General features: G+C 42.0%; 1 protein-coding gene across 2 annotated transcripts; it reads right to left on the reverse strand.

Annotated features, from left to right (window-relative positions):
- Positions 1-425: 425 nt before the first annotated feature.
- On the reverse strand, positions 426-17,174 carry dspa (desmoplakin a). 2 transcript variants are annotated; one of them, XM_034702960.1, is made up of 24 exons: positions 16,710-17,174; positions 15,485-15,569; positions 15,230-15,348; positions 14,762-14,906; positions 12,512-12,637; positions 12,273-12,332; positions 12,011-12,178; positions 11,819-11,923; positions 11,630-11,725; positions 11,414-11,539; positions 11,149-11,301; positions 10,874-11,028; positions 10,574-10,700; positions 10,246-10,432; positions 9,852-10,123; positions 9,459-9,640; positions 9,211-9,349; positions 8,521-8,714; positions 8,218-8,380; positions 7,304-7,387; positions 7,095-7,202; positions 6,766-6,864; positions 6,132-6,629; positions 426-4,235 (listed from the first exon to the last, which is right to left on the reverse strand). In XM_034702960.1, exons 1-24 carry the CDS (start codon positions 16,958-16,960, stop codon positions 1,011-1,013), a joined length of 6,867 nt encoding a protein of 2,288 aa, XP_034558851.1. In that variant the 5' UTR covers positions 16,961-17,174; the 3' UTR covers positions 426-1,010. The 2 variants fall into 2 exon arrangements, with proteins under 2 accessions (XP_034558851.1, XP_034558850.1); XM_034702959.1 differs by having other exon boundaries at positions 4,815-6,629.
- Between the last annotated feature and the right edge of the window lie 1,612 nt (positions 17,175-18,786).

The raw sequence follows: 18,786 nt of genomic DNA on the forward strand, positions 1-18,786 counted from the left end.
TGTAATTTCCCTTTTATTGTAAAAATGAGGCTACAACAATAATCATTAATCTAACAGGTATTTCTTTAAGAATATCAAAACTATCTTTAGTGCATGGACATGCATTAAGGATTTCTGCAGACCTTAATCATTATTCATGTGGATAAATGTGGAACATGATTTTTAACTTAATAAAACGGCATATGCATGATGGTGAATCTCCTTTCAGTTCTTGAGCATTTAGAACACCACAGCCAGTTTTAACAGGCTTGCAATTGCTGTTACATGACAATTAGCGCCATCCAAAGGTAACAACAGAAACTGCTTTGAACCAAGAGTCTACACAAGCCTCCACCTCATAACAATGAATTGTTTAGCTTTAAAAAAAAAAAAAAAAGCATTGCAGATAACCTGCTGATGAATTAATGACTAAATTAAGACCCAAGATTGTTATGAAAACTTTATTTAGAATCTCTTCAGAAAAAAACATTTCAGCTGCAAAACATTTTCATGGTTTAGCATTACTAACTCCAGACAGTATTGTAAGCTAAAACTCAACATTTGCAAATGACTTATAATCATATGTTTTCTACAGAAAAGCACACTTTAATCAAGAGGCAAAAACACAAGGACAAATATTGTGAAATTAATGTTGCTTTCAAGTGGAAGCTGAGGCAAACAAGCATTTTCTATAACCTTTTAAATTCTGAAAAAAGCCTTATATTCATATGAGCTGTGAAAAATATATTCAATGAGCATCTATGTATTAGAAAAAAAAGCATTATTTGTACTTGGTAGTTTATATAATATTGAAAAAAAGGCATTATTTGTATCGGTAGGTTATATAATATTGAAACACCAAAACACCACTTACTGCCACAAGAAAAAATCACAATACTCAAATGAATCAGTGTCAAGCTTTAAACAAACCTCCCAAAATCTCACAGGTAGCAGAAAAACATTTTTAAAAGAGCGAGTTGCATAAAAGCTGTTGGTATTATGTCTAGTTTAATTCATCCTTATGCTGTATACTAATATTGACTGTTGCTGCTATAGGTAGTACTGCTTGAGGAGAAGGTTAAGTTGTATGAAGAGGTGTAATCCACACTGCCTCTACGAGAGCCACTCCTGGAGCCGGTTCGGGAGCCAGCCCTGGACCCGGAGCGAGATCCTGGGTTAGAGACATTGTAAGGACTGCTGATTCCCTTGGAAGAAATTGAGGAGGCTTGCAGCATTTTCATCCCATTACTTTCCTCCACCATGCAGCTATCCATGGCTTCCTTGTAGGAGATCTTAAGTTTGGTCTTCGGGCAGGTCAGATTCTTCTGGTGGTTGCGTGTATCCTGAAGCTTTTGGGCACCTTTACCATCCAGCCAGCCTTTGCTGATGGCCTCTTCGATGGTGATGCGACGTCCAGTGCCTGGCTCTATCAGGCCTCCTGTCAAGTACTGAAACTCCAAAAATCTCTGGCCAGCTTCATAAGGCAACCATGTCTCCTTGACTGCTTCTGCTGCAGACATCCTTCTTTTGGTCTTCACATCCTCAAAGCCAGCATAGGCTTTCTGTGCAGGTTTAAGCTTTGTAGCCATGCTTTCATCAATGATGCACTGATGCACTGCATCCTGCAGAGACAGTCTCTCACCCGTGGCAGGGTTGATGATACCACCTGTGCAGGTCTGGGCCTCCAGGAGCCTCTGTGCTGTAAGAGTATCAACTATGCCTCTTCTGAGTGCTTCAGGGATAGTTATTTTCTCAATGGTCTCAGTGTCGAAGATGGCCCCCACAGGGCTTTGGTCATCGAACATCTCAGGGGGAGACACAGTGATAGAAATACTGTTGAAGCGTCTGCGGACAGTAGGGGAAGATGGTGCAGCTTGGGTGGGACTGCTGCAGGTGACCATGTCGTCAACATTGCAGGCAGAAATGGACATCTCAGTGGCGCTGGTTTTGCTTGTTATTTCATCAGCAAACTGGGTCAGGGTTAGTGTCCCATCACGATACTTATCAAATGCCTGCTTGTTGATGATGCCACGGTCCATGCAGTCCTGGATGTCGTACTGGGTTCCTGTTTTCCTGTCCACTATCACTAAGCGTGCAGAGCCATCAGAACCCGTGATGGTGATTTCCTCCCACTCACACTCCTGCTCTGACAGGTCCAGGAATGTGTCATAGTCGATGAGCTCCCGATGATAGGCTTCCCTCACCGACATCTCTAGCCCAGTGTCAGGATCGACAATCACGACTCGCCTCTTGCGAAGAACATTCGTGCGGCTCTCCTCTGTTTTCTGGGCTTTCTTCTTGTCTTTGAGTGGCAGGAGAATTAACTCAGTTTTGCTATCTGTGATGCACCTGTCCTTCAGCTGTAGATAAGTCAGGTTCTCCTTATCGTTAGGGTCAAAGAACCCCTTGGTGTCATCTCCTTCATAAGTCAGAATCTCATTCATCTCCTCATCAAAGTAGCCCCTTTTATAGGCAACTGCGACATCAATACGGTGGCTCTCTTTGGGGTCAATAATCCCGCCGCTGGCTATTTGGGCCTCAAGAAGACGGATTCCATGACCTTTCTCAATAAGATCTTTCTCAATAGCCTGGAAGAGGGAGATTGTCTTTCCTGTGTTTGGGTCTCTGTATCCAGTTACTGCCTTCTCTGCAGACAACAGCTTGTTCTTAAACTCTTTTCCGATCAGGCCCCTCTTTGTGGCGTCCTCTACTGTCAAGAAGACATTGTTGACGGGATCAACGATGAAACCAGAGGCAGCTTGGGCTTCAAGAAGCTCTAGGGTGGTTCCTCTCATGAGCAGACCTTCCTTCATCGCCTGATAGAAAGGCATTATTCGGTCATTGGCCTCATCATAGATCCCTGCAATGCAGGTGGAGCCGTAGAGGTACGTCTTAAGCTTGCTTTCAATATCTTTGCTGGTGAGTGTCCCCTGGTTGAGCTTTGCCACATCAGTTTCATCTAGCAGTTCAGATTTGATGAGCTCTGAAACAGAGACTTCACCACGAAGACCCTTCACTGTCATGGGCTTCTCTGGACCACGGAGTAGGAGCAAACCAGAAACCGGTTCCACTGTACACATCTTCCTCAGGTCATTGTAGCTCTTCTTCTCTCCTGTGGCAGGATCAATGTAGCAGGTGGGTTTTTTGTTCAGAGCTCTGTAAAGATCCTCATCAATAAGATTGCGATCCAAGGCCTGATCTTTTGGAAGGTACACACTCAGAACGGGGTCAATAATGCCTCCAACAGACTCTTGAGCCTGGAGCAAGCGGACAGCTGTGTCTTTGTCTACATGGCCCTGTTTGCAAGCCTGACCCACAGATAACACTTTGCCAGTGTATGGATCTTTGAAGCCTGTGCTAGCTGCTTCAGCTCTCGCCAGGGTGTCTCTGTCTTCTGTTTCTACTATTCCTCTTGAACAGGCGGTATCCACAGGCATCTTCTCATTAAACGCAGGGTCAATGATGTAACCTGTTGCTGCTTGAGCTTCCAAGAGCATGAGGGCGCTCTCTGGACTGAGGAGCTTCTTGTTTTTTGCTTCGGTGAAGGGCATTTTTCCTTGAGTGCCTGTTGTCATACCTGCAATGACACCTGTACCTTTAAGACTGAGCTGGATATCCGCAGCTACCTCATCCACTGACTTTTTTCCCTTCATGAGCTGGTCTAGAGTGGTTTTACTTATTATGCCACAGTCACACAATTGATGGGCAGTGACTTTGCGGCGCACTCCATCAAATACCAGCTTGGATGGATCAACTGTTGGCACCTTCTCATCTGTCTGGGTCTGCCTACTAGTGGCTGTAGGTCTCTGCTGCAGCCTCAAAATCTCCCTCTCCAGGGCGTCCCTCTTGAGAGCCAGCTCTTTTGCCTCTTTTTCAGAGCTAAACAGACGACTCTTGTAGCGCTCCTCGACACTCTTCAGCTCCCTCATGAGCCTCTCAATTTCATTCTTCAAGGAGAGCCTCTCTCGATCAAGCTTGTCTCTGTCTGTCTCACACTGCCTGATCTGCCCGTCCCTGAGCTCAAACTGGCTCTTCATGTAGTTGAAATCTTTTTGAATGGTGTTCTTTTCATCCTGCAGCCGCTGTTTGTTGCGGAGCTCAGTCTCCAGTGTGAGCTTGATGCGGTTGAGCTCCTCTTCCAGGCGCTGCATACGGGTCTTGTCCTGCTCCAGGAGTTTAAGCTTGGACAGCAAACTGTCTCTCTCGAGCTGAAGCTCAGTGTACTGGCTTTGAGATGTATGCACCATCATGGAAGTCTGGGGAGAGAGAGAAAAAAAACAAAAAATCACAAAACATCATCACTACATCTTTACAGATTTCCCAAAACAGGTACAGGATGTGCAAAGCAAAAAGTGACTAGTGTTCATTCTGAAGAGCATGTTTGGCTTATCTTTGCAAACAGTTTAGTGGTGCCCAAAGTTTTTAAAGAACAAAAAAATGATTTATGTCATATGCCAATTGAATGCCCTTCAGAATGTGATCAGTCTTCAGTACAATTTGAGCAAGTTAATAATGTACACATGTAGAGAGATGTGTACATTATATTGCACTTTGTTACAGCAATACTTTTCAGTGACTTACTATGACATTATAATGTGATTTAAATGAAATGATGTGCGTGGTGATAGAGTGAACATCATGCATAGCACAATTGGTGTATTTGTAAGTTAGTGAACTTCATGCAAACTATTTCAATAAGTCCTATGTCACTGAGATAGCTAGGCTACTATCAAATCAGGTTGAGTCTTGATGCATCCTAAAACATTCATGCCAAAGCAAAAGAAAATAATTAGTTGAATTAAGCGCAGATGATCCTTCAATGCAACCAAAAGTACCTCAATAGATTGCTTTTGGATTTTGTCAAATTCCATTTTTAGCTTTTCTCTCTCCCTGGTCAGGTCATTGATGAGAGACTGGAGCTCCGATGTCCTCTTGGTGCTAGTCTGTAGCTGGACATGCAAGGCAGCGATCTGAGAAGCACTCTCTCCATCAACAGCAGCTTTGCTAAGCTTCAGCTCATCTCTCTCCTGTCTAACTGCCCTCAGCTCCTCCTCCAACCTCAGCCTCTCCTTCGTCAGGTTCTGCGTCAGAGTCTTCAGCTTCTCGATCTCTGTGGTGTATTCGTTCAGTTGGCGGCTCTTCTCCTCAATGGTCTTGTACAGGCTCTCGTTACGCTGGTTGAGCTCACGAATTCGAGCCTCCTCCTGCTGGAGTTTCTGTTTGAGTGCCCTCAGCTCGGCTGTGACAGCAGCCAGTTCATCCTTGGTGATTTTATGATCCCTCAGGCTCTTGTCCAGAGCGGCCTGGAGGGCGCTGAGGTCCTGCTCATACTTCCTCCCTGAGTTGGATGCATCTATCTGGATAGATTTCATGGTACTAATTGTGGTAGTGTGCTCTCTACAAGTCTGTGTCATCCTCTCCAACTCTGACTCAATTCTCTTTCTGCGTGTTAACTCATCCTGGGTTGCCTTCCTGTGCTTTTCTGACTCAGCTTCCAGCCTATCCAGAGACTCCTGAAGATCTCGGATGCGGTTCTGCAGCCTGACAGAGCTCTGCTCAACCTTGTTTTTCTCACTGGTCTGCTTCTCCAGCTCTACTCGAGTGATACGTATCTCCTGCTCGGACACTTTAAGCATGTTGATTTCCTCCTGATATGATGTGTTCTTGGTCTTCAGCTCTGCCTCAGCCTGCCTCAGACGATTGATTTCTAATTCCAGAGCTCTCCTCTTCTTCCCCTCCTCCTCCAGATTAAACGTTAGCACACTGATCTGCCTGGACTTCTCCTGATTGATTTTGGTGGCTTCCTTTAGTTTGAGCTCATCATCTTCTCTCTGACTCTGGATTGATCTCAGCTGAACTTCCATCTCACTGCGGAGCCTCGTCTCTTGTGTCACTGAGGCCCTCTGCTGGTTGGCCTCCAGTTCTGCTCTGCTCCTCTGCTCATCTGTGTGAGCAATTGACTGCCTCATTCTCAACAGCTCCTGCTCTAGATCTCTCTTATCAGCGGCGAGTCTGTCAATTTGCAGTCTCAGCCCTGCTGCATCTTCTTCCTTCTGTTGTGATGTTTTCAGGATGGTGGTCTTGGTAACGTGGATCTCTGACTCGTATGTCTGCTTAAGTTGTTTAATCTCCTGGGTGCACTGTGCTCTTACCTTTGAGATATCTGATTCAGCATTTCTTCGACGTGCTGCTTCCTCCTCCATGAGTATCTTCATCCTCTCCAGTTCACGTTCCTTGTCCTTCACAGCTTTTTCTAAGTCAATCTTGGCCCAGTTGAGCTCTTCCAGTTCTTTCTGTCGACGACGAACAGCTGCCTCATACTCTTCTTGCTGACTTGTGTAGCGTTCCTCTGCCAACCTTCTTTTTCTTTTCTCCTCATCAAGCTGGTATTTAATGCGTGTCAGCTGTTCATTAAGATCTTGAATCTGGTTTTGTGTGCTGTCCAGGCTCTCCTTGGTAGCAGTAACTTGCATCACCGTGGTTCTCTTTACTTCCTCCATAGAAATGAGCTGGTCTTTTGAATCACTGAGGTCCAGCTTTAAGCGGGCCAAAGCATCCTCCAGGGCTTTGTTTTTCTGGTTACGATCTTGGATGTCCTCCCTCAGTCGCCTCAGTTCCTCTTCCAGCACATCAATCTTAGTGTTCCTGATCTGGAGAGAGTAACGACGAAAGCAGAAAGAGGACCAGTCAACTACTTTGAATCTCATTGTCGTTTCATTTGTTTAACTAACACAGGATTTTATACTCACAAAATGAATGATATCTTAAAAGACACCTTCCACCTACCTTCAGCTCCTCCATGTTCTTCAGCAGCTCCCCAAGAAACTTGTAGTAGTCACTGGAGCGGGTAAGCAGCTCAATGTAGTTAGACTGGAGGTCAGCTGCCTGATAGACACAAACGTATTGGGTTAGTACTGATGTAAAATGTGAATGTGCTGATTACAGATCAGTGTGATCTTTAAATAATCAAATAAAGATTAAAATTCAAAATAATAATTGAACTTGAATACCATAGTTCGACTGATATTAATGAAACAGAAGATACATACAACTGTTACCACCTGAATAATACATTTTCCCTAAATGGATGGGTAGACACATCACAGCACACATACCTCTTGTCTGACTACAGAGGCTGGTGACTGAAGCATGGTTCTCTTGATAGGAATGTTAAGCAGAGTTTCCAGGCCTGAACTGTAGGAGGCCAGCTGCAGCTCATAATCCTATAAAAACACAATAAAGTATGACCTTTAATATTTTGTGCAATATTTGCCTGTGCTCATAAACTTGGTAATACATCCGTAAACATTAGTATGTTACCTACCTTTATGGAGGCAGCACAGGTGTCTGCATTTTTATGCACATCCTCTACTTTCTCCTTCTTGCCTTTGATTTCTGTGTGAAGTGCCTGTGTGGTAAGCAAAGTAGGGACATGAAATCTTCTGTTTAATGTGACCTCAAACTGTCAAGTCTGTGTCTCTTCAAAGAGATCATTTCGTTATCAGAAAAGAATATCAATGACATTTTCAAAACAACTTTTAAGTTAATTGCCTTGATCTCAGGATCTCACATTTCCAAAATGTGTTTCCAGTGACCACTTGTGATTGGATGTCACTTCCCTGCTTCTTATGCAATTAAACATAGCGCCTAATGCACCTTAGTAAGACTAAAAAAGAGACATCAAAGGATAAAAAATAAGTGATGCAGACTCCCAGCGCACAGAGGGGGAGAGCTGCACTCATATTACTGAGCAATCTTACAGACAGACAGATAGACAGACAGACAGACAGACAGACAGACAGACAGACAGACAGACAGACAGACAGACAGACAGACAGACAGACAGACAGACGGACAGACAGACAGACAGACAGACGGTTCTGCATTATAGCTCCACTTCTCTATTAGCCTAGTGTGCTGTGTTGTTTCATAATCTAAAAACAGATCACTCATGAGTCATAGTCTGAAACTCTCGAACTGCTCATGAATCACAGTATGGTCCTGTCTCACATCCAGTACCCGTCAGTACAGGATTGTCCTGAGTTGAAAAATCATGGAGAGTGGGCAGTCCTTGTGGCCCAGAACAAATAGTTTAACATTAAAAATCATCCAAGAAACTTATCTCAACTTACCTTCATCTATCTCAAATGTAGATAGATGAAGGGGTAATAAATGTGGATAGTTTCAATTCAAAGTTGTCACGTCACATATGATTAGAAGATGTTGTTGTAAGCATGCCTTCTGTTGGTTGAGGTGGTCCATTAGAGTCTGGACATCATTGAGCTTGACCATCTGCAGGCTGTCCTGGCGCTTCCTGGCATTGTCTATCCACTGCTCCAGGGAAGTGCTGCTCTGCTGATAATGTTTCAGCTGCGTCTCTTGCTTCTCCAAGTCCCACACTCTGGAGGAGGAAAGAGTGGGAGGCAGAGGAAGGGATGAAAGGATGTTCTCAGTGTTATTTTTCGGCAATGGTGCATAGAGGAAATGGAAAGTATTCACAGGTATTGTAAGAAATGTGTGTACGTGCACGGACTACCCTACCTGCTATCAATCTGGGTTTGGATGCGGCGCCAACGGTCAGACATCTGACCCACCAGATCGGAGTACTTGGACAAATCAACATCACATTTGTGGAAGGACTCTGAGATTTGACTGTTCCAGTGTAGAGCTTTGGTCAGGTCGGACTCCATGGCTGTCAGCAGGTCTCTTTTTTGATCCAGATCACCCTTCAGTTGCTTTAACAGAGAATCACAGAATAAATTTACATTTTAAATCTCAAAACACACACACGCTGTGGTTCTTACTCTAATGTACAAAAGTCAAGGTCAGACAGATCTCAGCCCAAACATCAAATCATGGTCTTCATCAGGAAATCGAGTTGGCTGCTATTAGCTATTAAAATACAATATAAGTAAAAGTCTTGTTCTGTACTTAAAAGATATCAAAAGTTACTGTCCTCATAACAATGCATAATATGCAAAATGACTGTAGTATTGCAATACTACAGATGTGTTCATGTGTGAGTTTCTTTTTACTGTAGTCGTTTGTTGATGTGGTGCAGATTTTAACCAAATGTTTCCTGTTGACCTACCTGCAAATGTGCATTGTGTTTATTAAGCTCATCCTACATGTGTTTGCACTTAACTACATACCTAAGGTAAAGGCACATTGAGAACTGATAAAATAAAGAATAGACTGTAAAATGAAACCTTTAGGCAATGTTTGCCAAACCTTTAGAGTGATCCGATAGTTCTCCACCTCTCGAAGGTCCAGGGAGGAGGTCTCTTTCTCTGTCAGCCGAGCCTCGTGGACTTTAATGATGTCTTCAGCCTTGAGGAGGCTCTCGTGCAAGCCCTTCAGAGCTGACAGCCTGATGAAGACACAATGCCATGAAATTTAATATACCTGTTTTTTGTTTTCTATTCACTCATTCGTTGCTGGGTGACAAAAGTTGACATGTTCAGATGAGAATGGATTACCTTTGAATGTATGATGAGTAGAGACCCTGCAAGCCCCCAAGTTTTTGGTTGATGATTTCCAGCTCAGAGCGGAGAAACTTGGCTTGCTCGGAGTCTGCAGGTATACCTTCCAGCTGCTTTATAATCTTTTCTCTTAGGCGCAGGTACTCATCGTAAATGGAGTCCAGATCTTGATGCACAGTCTAGTTAACATCATTTGATAAAAAAAGAAATTGAACAGATAGATTGTTTTAAATTTCCAGGCAATGTTCGAGTGTGCGTTTTTTACAAAATGCAATCAGGCTGGGTACAAAAAGGATTTATAGTTTGTGTATTTAGTCTTACTTTGAATCACTTCAAGTTTTTTGATTGTTTGTTTCTTCAACAGCCTGAAAGATAAAAAATGTTACATACCTGCAGGTTCTCAATGCGTACAGTGCACTCCTGTACACTGTTCTCACCCAGGGGAACATGAAGATGGCTGGTGAGACCAGACTCAGCCAGCTCCAGCCTGCGTCTGATTTCTTGCAGACTGCTGAGCAGGCTGAGGCTGAGGGTGGATGTGGGTGGGGTTGGGGGTTGGTTATTGACTTTGACCGTAGTTGTCGAGGTGATCTTGGTGCTTGAAGAGGTCGAAGGCTTGACTTGTTCCTGCTTTGGGGGTTCAGGCTTCACCCCTTCATCCTCTGCAATGGTTTGTAGGTAATTTGGATATCATCATTCACAGTGAAAAACAATAGCAGGGTTGTTTTTATTATAGTTAACTGACAGTTGAGAGACAAGGTAAAAAAAAAAAGTATGAACTCACTGTAAGTAGGCAGCTGGATAATCAGTGTATCATAGTGGCCCTGGGCTTTATCAAAGTGACCCTGGATGGTTCTCATGTCATCATCCCCAAACAGATCAGAGCCTTGGCTGGTACGCTGGAACTCTTGGTAGTGAGTTTCCAGTCTTTTGATGATACTACGGTACTCCTCAGGACGCATCTTAGACAGCTGCAAGACAACGAAGGAGGAGGGAAAAGACACAACATAAGCAAGTGTGTTAAAGAAAGATGAAAAGTAAATCTAATGCAGGTTTACATGGTATATAAAAAGCACAATTAACATGTGATTCAATTCAACATCATTACTTACCATGCTGAGTGTGAGGGTGTTGATGTAATTGATGTCTTTGACACAGCACTGCCATGAGATGAGACTCTTGATGTTGATGTAGAGTTGATTCCAGATGCTCATGATGGCTTCATAATACTGCTCATTCCTGGGGAACAGCAATAGCCATTTGTCATATTTAAAGGGCTAACACAAAACTATGCGAACACACAATAAACACAGCATGTTGAGAAAAATTGCATCTGCAACAGTGGACTAAATTTTGATGTGTTCCATCTGAACAGGAACTGTGTTGATCGACATTGACTGAGTGTTGCTTACTTGGCAGAAACGCTGATGCTGAGCGGGTTTGGTGGAGGGATCAGCAGACACACAGAGGGAATCATCATGTCCAGACCTCCGGGTCCTGTTACAAGCCACTTACTGCGCTGTGAGTTGTCCTTCAAGATGCCCTCGTTCCCTTTGAAAATTCCTTTCTGAAGCACAAAATGTGACAAACAGGGAACACTGAATAATACTTGCAATATTTACTTTTTAATATGCTTTGCTTATGCTTGTGTGTTTGTATATGTCTAGAGGAGGGGGCTTTATCCCACCTGGTCTTGTTTAAAGTCACATAAGGCCTGGACCATTACAGTGCTGCTGCTCTTCTCCTCGGGGTTGCGAGGTTTCAGTCGAACAATGCTCTTTGATTTGTTAACCAGACTCTGGACCTGCCTCTTGTGCTCAATGATTTGCTCCTTCTCTTTCTGTGAACATCCAAAAACATCAGTATTAAATGTCTCACTGTAAACTGGAACTACTATAAAGTCAAAAACTCTACAACTTTGCATGTCCTGTACATAACACAGTGTGAAATACCTCCAGGTTCTTCAGGAGTTCAATAAGGTTTTCAATGGGAGTGTTCTTGTTGCAGATAAACTTGGTTCTGATAGTCTCATGCTCTTTCTGCAGCTTGGCATAGGTCTCGTTGGCGTCTTTGAAAAACTGGAGATAGCAGTAAAAAGCTTGGATCAGTGTTCACAAGAAAACCTTTGTGTTTTTTTTAGAAGATTGAGAGCAGGACTGAGCACTTACTTGGCTGTAGGCAGCATTCTCCTTTAAATGCACATGAATACACTTGGTGATCTGGAGGAGCCAGCTCCACTGGGTCTGCAGGGTGTCCATATAGGCCTGTGGGTGCATTTAGTCATCAGCACAACACCACTGAATAATTGTTCTCATTTTTTGCATACATAAATACCTGAAATGAGCTTAAGGTCTTACTTCAATTTTATCTGAAGCTGGGTGGTTGTTGTTCAGGAGACCGTCTGCTTTCAACTTCAGCTTGTTTAGGTCCTTTTCTTTCTCCTCCAGGTCCCTCATTAGACCCTGCGAGGAGAACAGAGTTAGGGACTCTCTGAGGACCGTAGATTTTTATTGATGGCATTATTAAAAACACAACATGGGGATCCTTACTGAGTAGCTTTCTTGCTTCTTGGGGATGTACTGATCAATGTTTTTGTCTCCCCAGTCAAACATAAGCTCCTCCTCCTCCTTCTCATTCACCCACATGATTGCTCGGGAGATTTCCTCAATGATACCCTGCAGGTCACGCAGCTGCATCACACGGTTGCTGGACATTTTCTGAAGCAGACAGAAAGTGCATTTATGAATAAGATAAAAAATAACACAAGCAATAAAATGCAAATTGCTGATTTTTTTTTTACTATTAACCTACCTGCAGGCTGTCCCATTCTTGGTCCAGGATGGAGAAATTGTACTTGTCACCCCTTGAATTCTAAAAACAAAGTTTTTTATTGATGAAGTTTAAATAATATCACAGTGCAAATAGATGGAAAATGACCACCCTCCCTAATTAACAAGATTGTCCAAAACAAATCATTAGACTAAAACAGTCAAAAGAAGGAGCAACTAGAAAGAGAGACAAAGGGGAAACAAGGAAGACAGATAATTTACCAGTTCATCCCTGGCTCGGTCTACTTCCTGGCTTCTCTGGAGGGAGCTGTGGGTTTTGTTGTGGCTCATGATTTGCTTTTCTATGGCTTCAGCGTCATCGCCAAATGGAGAAGTCTCAATCATGCGCTACAAAAATGCAGAATTACATTTAATACATTTTGGGTAAAAAATTACAAATACAATATCAAAACAATATCATTAATTGACTGAGAATAACAGATTACATGGATTTAAAAAAGTCTTAAGGGGTCATAAACGGTATACATTTTAATAAAACATTTAATTTCTTTAATTTCTCAACCTTCAGAAAGACCAAAAAAACAATAATACATAATCAGTCTCTTAATGCTTTCTGACCTCCTTGCCCTGTCTGTGGCATCCAGACCAAAACTCACCATTCAAACCTAAAGCTTAACTCTTCCTTAACTCCTTAAATACCTCCTAATACCTTCAGGTACTGGTATTCCTTATTTACATGAATAGATTTTGCATTTGGTAGGGACATTTTTCATCCACCAGTTTTTGCTACATTGCCTTTCCAGTGAATGTTTACATCAGCAGTGGATATGTGTGTGGAATTGACCCAAACTATGCTATCCATGTTTGTTGCATTATAGGAATATGTCACCTGTTCATTTTTCTGTGTTCTTGATAGTTTTTCGGGAGGTGAAGTAAGTGTAAGCTTACTCCACAGACGACATTCGTTTGATTGCTTTTGCCGTTTAGAAAAAAATCTTTGGTCATCTAATTTTTACCTAATTATCTAAAAACAATCTTTAAGGCAAAATAAATCTGAATCCAAACAGATACACTTTCCCTCCCACATTATATTTTAAGGGCATCTGTTGACAAAATCTGTGTCCTTCCCCTCATTGTCCTCTAGGTGTCAGCAGATAATCATTAAGTTCACTGCCAGGCAGGAAACTATCCCAACTATTCCCCCCTTGTCTGCAGGCCTCAGCTTTGATAAGCACTTTGCCAGTAAGTCAACCTCAGCCAGTCCCTGCTCTTAACCTTTTTTTCTCTCACTTCTCCTTTCTTTCTCTAGACTATTGCTCTCTCACCACTCCCTTCCCCTCCATGGTTACTTGGCAGACGTTACACACAACAAAACTGTTAGTAGACTGTCAGCAGTGCAGTTAATGTTCAGGGGAGAGAGGTCAACAAAGTTATGTAAATGTGGGAGTGGAGGTACAATGGCTGACAGTGAGGTCAGCGGGACAAAGAGACGGAAGGGAGTAATGGCAGGTTTTTAGATGATATGTTTGTTTTTTGAGGTTAAGGTTAAAAAATACCTTAAATACAGAGAGCAATACACTAAATTATACAGGGAAATGTGTCTGTATTGTTTGTCAGGGGGAGAACAGATGACGGAATATGGTGGGTGAGGCTTGAAGTGTTGACAGAATGTCAGGGTGTGTTTTTGGTTGGGTGGGAGGGCTAGTGAGGTAGACTGCTGAAGGGCGTTTTCCCATGAGCATGTTAGAGATCTGCTGAACTGCACCGTCCCGTCCCATAACAAATGACTCAGTAGAAAGTGTCACATTTCACACTCCTTTACTTCTACTTTTCTTTCCGCTTTCACAGAGTCTTTATCTGCCTCTTTCTTTCTTTCTTTCTTTCTTTCTTTCTTTCTTTCTCTCTCTCTCTCTCTCTCTCTCTCTCTCTCTCTCTCTCTCTCTCTCTCTCTCTCTCTCTCTCTCTCTCTCTCTCTCTCTCTCTCTCTCTCTCTCTGCCTCTTTGTCATATGGCAGAGCTCTTTCCTCTCCTTTGTTTCAGTCCCTCTTCACCTCTCTTGGCCTCTTTTCACTCGTGGATCAGGTTTTGGCAGTGTGTCCAGATGGTATCAATTACAGGAGGTCACAATACGTGATAGTGTAAGTGCCTCCCTCCCTCCCTTCCTCCCTCTTTCCCTTCACATAGAAAATGGTGCACCTTGATGCACTCCACAGGCATGCACACACATGCAAGTGCAACTGTTCACACTGCTCCAACAAGTTGGTCACAGTCACAGCTTTACAAAGACACTGCCAGATGATGCTGTCATGGAACACGTCAGACAAGTATGCAGATGAGTGTGACAAATCAGTCCAATCTTTTGATTGATAAATAAATGGATAATTACCAGATTAATTTCTTTGTTAAGTTTCAAGTGTGATCATTATATTATTATAACTGTTCTCATTGTAGTATCTGTTTGAATTTCTTTGTAGTTTTTTCTGGATGTCGCCAAGGTGTAGAAAAACTCACCTTTTGTTGGGCAATCCAGGCCATGGCATCATTAAAGATCCTGCCTCCGTCAATGGAGCCCACACTGCCCCTGTTACGTCTAATGGTCACACCACCGCCTAGCTGCTGTTGGATGGCAGCATGCATGTGCTGGAGCTGCTCGAGGCTGCAAGAGTTGTACAAAAAAGGACAATATTCTGTGAATCTTTCAAGTCGCATTATCATCATCACTCAACTTCAAAGAGCTCAGTAGGGCATAAACAGCTGGAGGAGACACATTTTCAAAGGGATATGAATTCTGAAATTCCAACTATATATAGTTTTTGTCCAACTATGAAATAAAAGTCAGATGCTGCTAAAACACACACATGTTTAACAAATGTACCCATGTTAAACTGGAGGCAGGTGTGCTTAAATATGTCCACAGTCATGAATGAAACTATGCAAAGACAACACACACTTTGCAACACACACTGTGTCTTGACTTACCTTCTGGGGACATCATTGGGTACACGCATCTGCTGCAGGTCTCTGCCACAGACTCTCATCTGGTCCATGGTTTCTGCAGCCATGCCTAACAGCTTATCTGCATCTCCGGCTGGACCCCCCTTTAAAATCATACAGAATAGACTCTTGGCCAAAAATCTATACTTGACGTTTCAGTTTACAAACAGCTTCTAAAAGCTGGTTAAAGGGTCTTCATGTCTTGATGTGTAAACTGAAATTATTTTGTGAGAAACGTACCCCGTGAAGAATCATCTTTGCACGCTGCAGGTACTCCTGACATTGGCTTGTCAGGAACAGTGCCTTTTGCTGAATAGCCTGTACACTATAAGTTAGAAGAAAAATACAATCAGTTTGGTAACATAGCTTTAAATAATATCAATGTGTGAATCATGCTGAAAAACATTGCACTGTTATAGCATATAATTTAAACACATTATATTTTTTAGAAAAGAACGTCATCACTGCAAACAGTTGAAAATTGCAGGTAATCTTATTTTTAAGTTTTTCATAAGCACTTTTACTCTTGCATAGTTAGTTATAGTAGGTTACTACACTATAATTGCTTGCAACTATTACTGAATTTCACTGAAAGTGATTAAACTGTCAAATCAGGATAAAACGTAGAATGTGAAAATCATCAAAAGAAGTTTCTGATGAAGAATAAAAATCCCTCATTCATTGTTTCTGTGGAAGTCTGACTACATGTTGTTTTGGGAAATGGGTCACCCAAGAGTCACCAAAACAAAAACTAGGCTAACAAACAAATGATTGAAAGCTCTGGACTTTATCTTTTAACTCCCTCAGACATCAAATAGTGTTTCGATTTTTCTTTCACAAGGTTAACATGAGCTAATCATTAAGAAAGGAGTTCTTAAAAGAGGAAACAGTTTGGGAAGCCCTTGCATTAACGCATACATCACTGCTCAAACATTAGACACTGACATCATAGTGAATGATAGTAATGGGAGGACATTCAGGGGTGTGTGCAAATATTTTCTCTATGCAATTCAGTTCATTGGGCAACAGATCAGGAGTGATACAACTAGGATTACTTGGAAACACTTCTTGCAAAAACAAATGTGAAAATAAAAGAAAGATGTCAAGACCTGGAATAGATTCAGAATTGTTGAAACAGTGTTGCGTTCTTGAATGCAGCCTTATGTAACATTTTTAAAACTTTGCAGGTGAGCTGGCGGTGGTTTTAGTTATTTGAACAAGCTTGACGACATTGTACCTCTGAATGTGGTGAATAATAATGACTTGCATTCCTGAATGTATCTTTTTGGTTTCGCTTACGTAAGTAAATAAAGTCTCCAAGAAGTAGCCTAAATCATTTTTTAGTTTTTGTTTTGTTAGTCAAGTTGGTTTCAACCTACTTTCAATTTTGCGTATTTACGTCACATTTATTGGTAATTTGAAGCATTGTAAAGACTCGTTCAAAGGTAACAGGTGGTTTTCTTACCTGATCGCACCACCGCCGCCGCCTCCACCCATGCTCATTTGCACCTTCTGTCCACCGGCCCCACCGCCGTGCATGGAGGACCTGGAGAAGGTGGTGTAGGTGTATCCGCCTTCCCCTCCCTGGTAGTCTCCATGAATGCCGTTTCCACCGACAAATACGTCGTTCCTGAAGCTCGGACTCGCCAAATCCGGCCGCGAATTGCTTCTCGGGCCCATTTGAGACAGCCTTTGGTTTGAGCCGTACAAACTCATGTTTGCGAAGTCGTTTTTAAGTTGTAATTATGAAGTTGTAGTGAGTTTTGATCTGCTGTCCAGCCAGAGGGCAGTGCGCGCCTCTCCCCTCCCCGTCTCCTGTTGCGCAGATAATGCGGCTCTGCTGTGAATAGACGGAAGCTGGGCTCTCTTGGAGAGAAACCACACCTTGCTGTGTTTATGAAACGCTCCTGTGCTCACTTGGTCTGTGTGGGAAGATTGGTTCTCTCAATCACACTATAAAATCTACAGAGGAGTTGTGTTGCAATCAAAACTTGGACAACTCACCCACTTGTTTGATGATGACGCACAATATGTGTTGGACTTTATGAGACAGTTATTGTATGACTTAAAACTATTTAGAGAGGTAACTAACTAGCAAGATTATTTTAAAGCATTTCTTTATTCTCATCTAGAAATACGTCTTATACTATAGTGGTGGTCAACATAGACCGGCTGTGTTATTGTGGGCTAAGTAAATTGTCATAATGTAAGGTGTACACTTAAATTTTACTGGTTGATCGATTAATCGAAACTCACTCATACACAAAAACACAGAGAAGCTGTCTGTAGTAACGTGCGGACGTGCACAACTTAGCAAGTGGGCTATAAAAATGTTTATGTGTTGCTATAGGCAACAGTTCAGTCCCTGTAAGGTGGAAGTTGTTGTGTTGGTGGAGAAATAACAGTGAAATAAAAGACAATCATTAATTCTCGTTTATTAATCTTAATTGACATAATAATATTGTATGTCTCTTGTAATATAATAGCACCATTTTTCGAGGGTGTTGCTCAAGTTGAAACTATATTGTGTTTGGTATAACATCACGCTTGACTGTAAAAAGTACAATTAGGGCTACAGGTTTCCTCTGTTTGAATGCATGACTCAGCTTTTGTTATTTACTTTGATTTAAGTTTGGCAGTGAGACTTAAGTCCAGGAATTGCCTCTTTGTCAACCTGGCACATGCAGAGTAATGTGAGTCTCTGCATTTTAAATAGCCTTTTCAGTTTATTTAAAATCTGTTATTTGTCTTCCTTCAATGACTCTTCGTGTACACTATAGGCATTTCTAGCCCATTTTTGGGGGTGCTGAAGCACCTCTAAATTGATTCCCAGCACCCCTAAGATTTGAGAGATTTTATTATTATTATTTTTTACTGTATGTCCTTTTTAACAAGCTAGAAACGTTTCAAAACCATACAGTACTTGGTTGAAACGTAATATTTTAACAACAAAAATATATCAGCTCCACCGTGTTTTACATGTTGTGCATTGCATTTCAAATGAAAGTCCCAAAAATAACAACAATGTCAATTTTTGGTATTTTTGGTACTCACTATAGGGGGCTGGTTTACTCCAGAAACATAAATACTGTTTATGTATATGTTGAGGAGCTGCTATCTCAAAATTAGTTGTCTTTCCCCAGAAATTAGGGTTACCATATGTTTCTTTTATGATTCCAATCAATTTCTCTTTTGCTGTGGCTCAGCATTTAAATAACCTTTATCAGATTTGATGGTTTAGTCACAGACTTTCCCAAAAATGTTATCCTTTTCTTTCACAAATGTGGGAATGAAATTGTATTAAAATGTACAAAATAGTGAAATTTATCTTGCCCGGCTCAGCACCTCTAAACATCCGATCCTAGAAACGCCCCTGGTGTGCACTTAATCTAATTTGTAACACTTCATATGTCCTTAACAACATTTCTTTTAGTTTTGAGTTGCAAATTGTCACCCTTTTTTACAGCTTTGAGATCAATGTGGAGTCACCTATTCTTTGGAAAGAGACTATGTCATACACAAAAATTATAGCCACCCATGAA

This window comes from Notolabrus celidotus, chromosome 15, assembly GCF_009762535.1.
Source record: "Notolabrus celidotus isolate fNotCel1 chromosome 15, fNotCel1.pri, whole genome shotgun sequence".
NCBI classification, from domain to species: domain Eukaryota; kingdom Metazoa; phylum Chordata; class Actinopteri; order Labriformes; family Labridae; genus Notolabrus; species Notolabrus celidotus.

What these genes read in the sequence shown, in the direction of transcription:
- dspa (XM_034702959.1), bottom strand. Translation starts at nt 16,960, where the DNA reads ATGAGTTTGTACGGCTCAAACCAAAGGCTGTCTCAAATGGGCCCGAGA. An exon ending in TACTCATCATACATTCAAAG is followed by an intron (nt 9,350 to 9,458) that starts GTAATCCATTCT and finishes TGTCTTCATCAG; the next exon opens with GCTGTCAGCTCTGAAGGGCT. An exon ending in TCCAAAAGCAATCTATTGAG is followed by an intron (nt 4,236 to 4,814) that starts GTACTTTTGGTT and finishes CTCTCTCCCCAG; the next exon opens with ACTTCCATGATGGTGCATAC.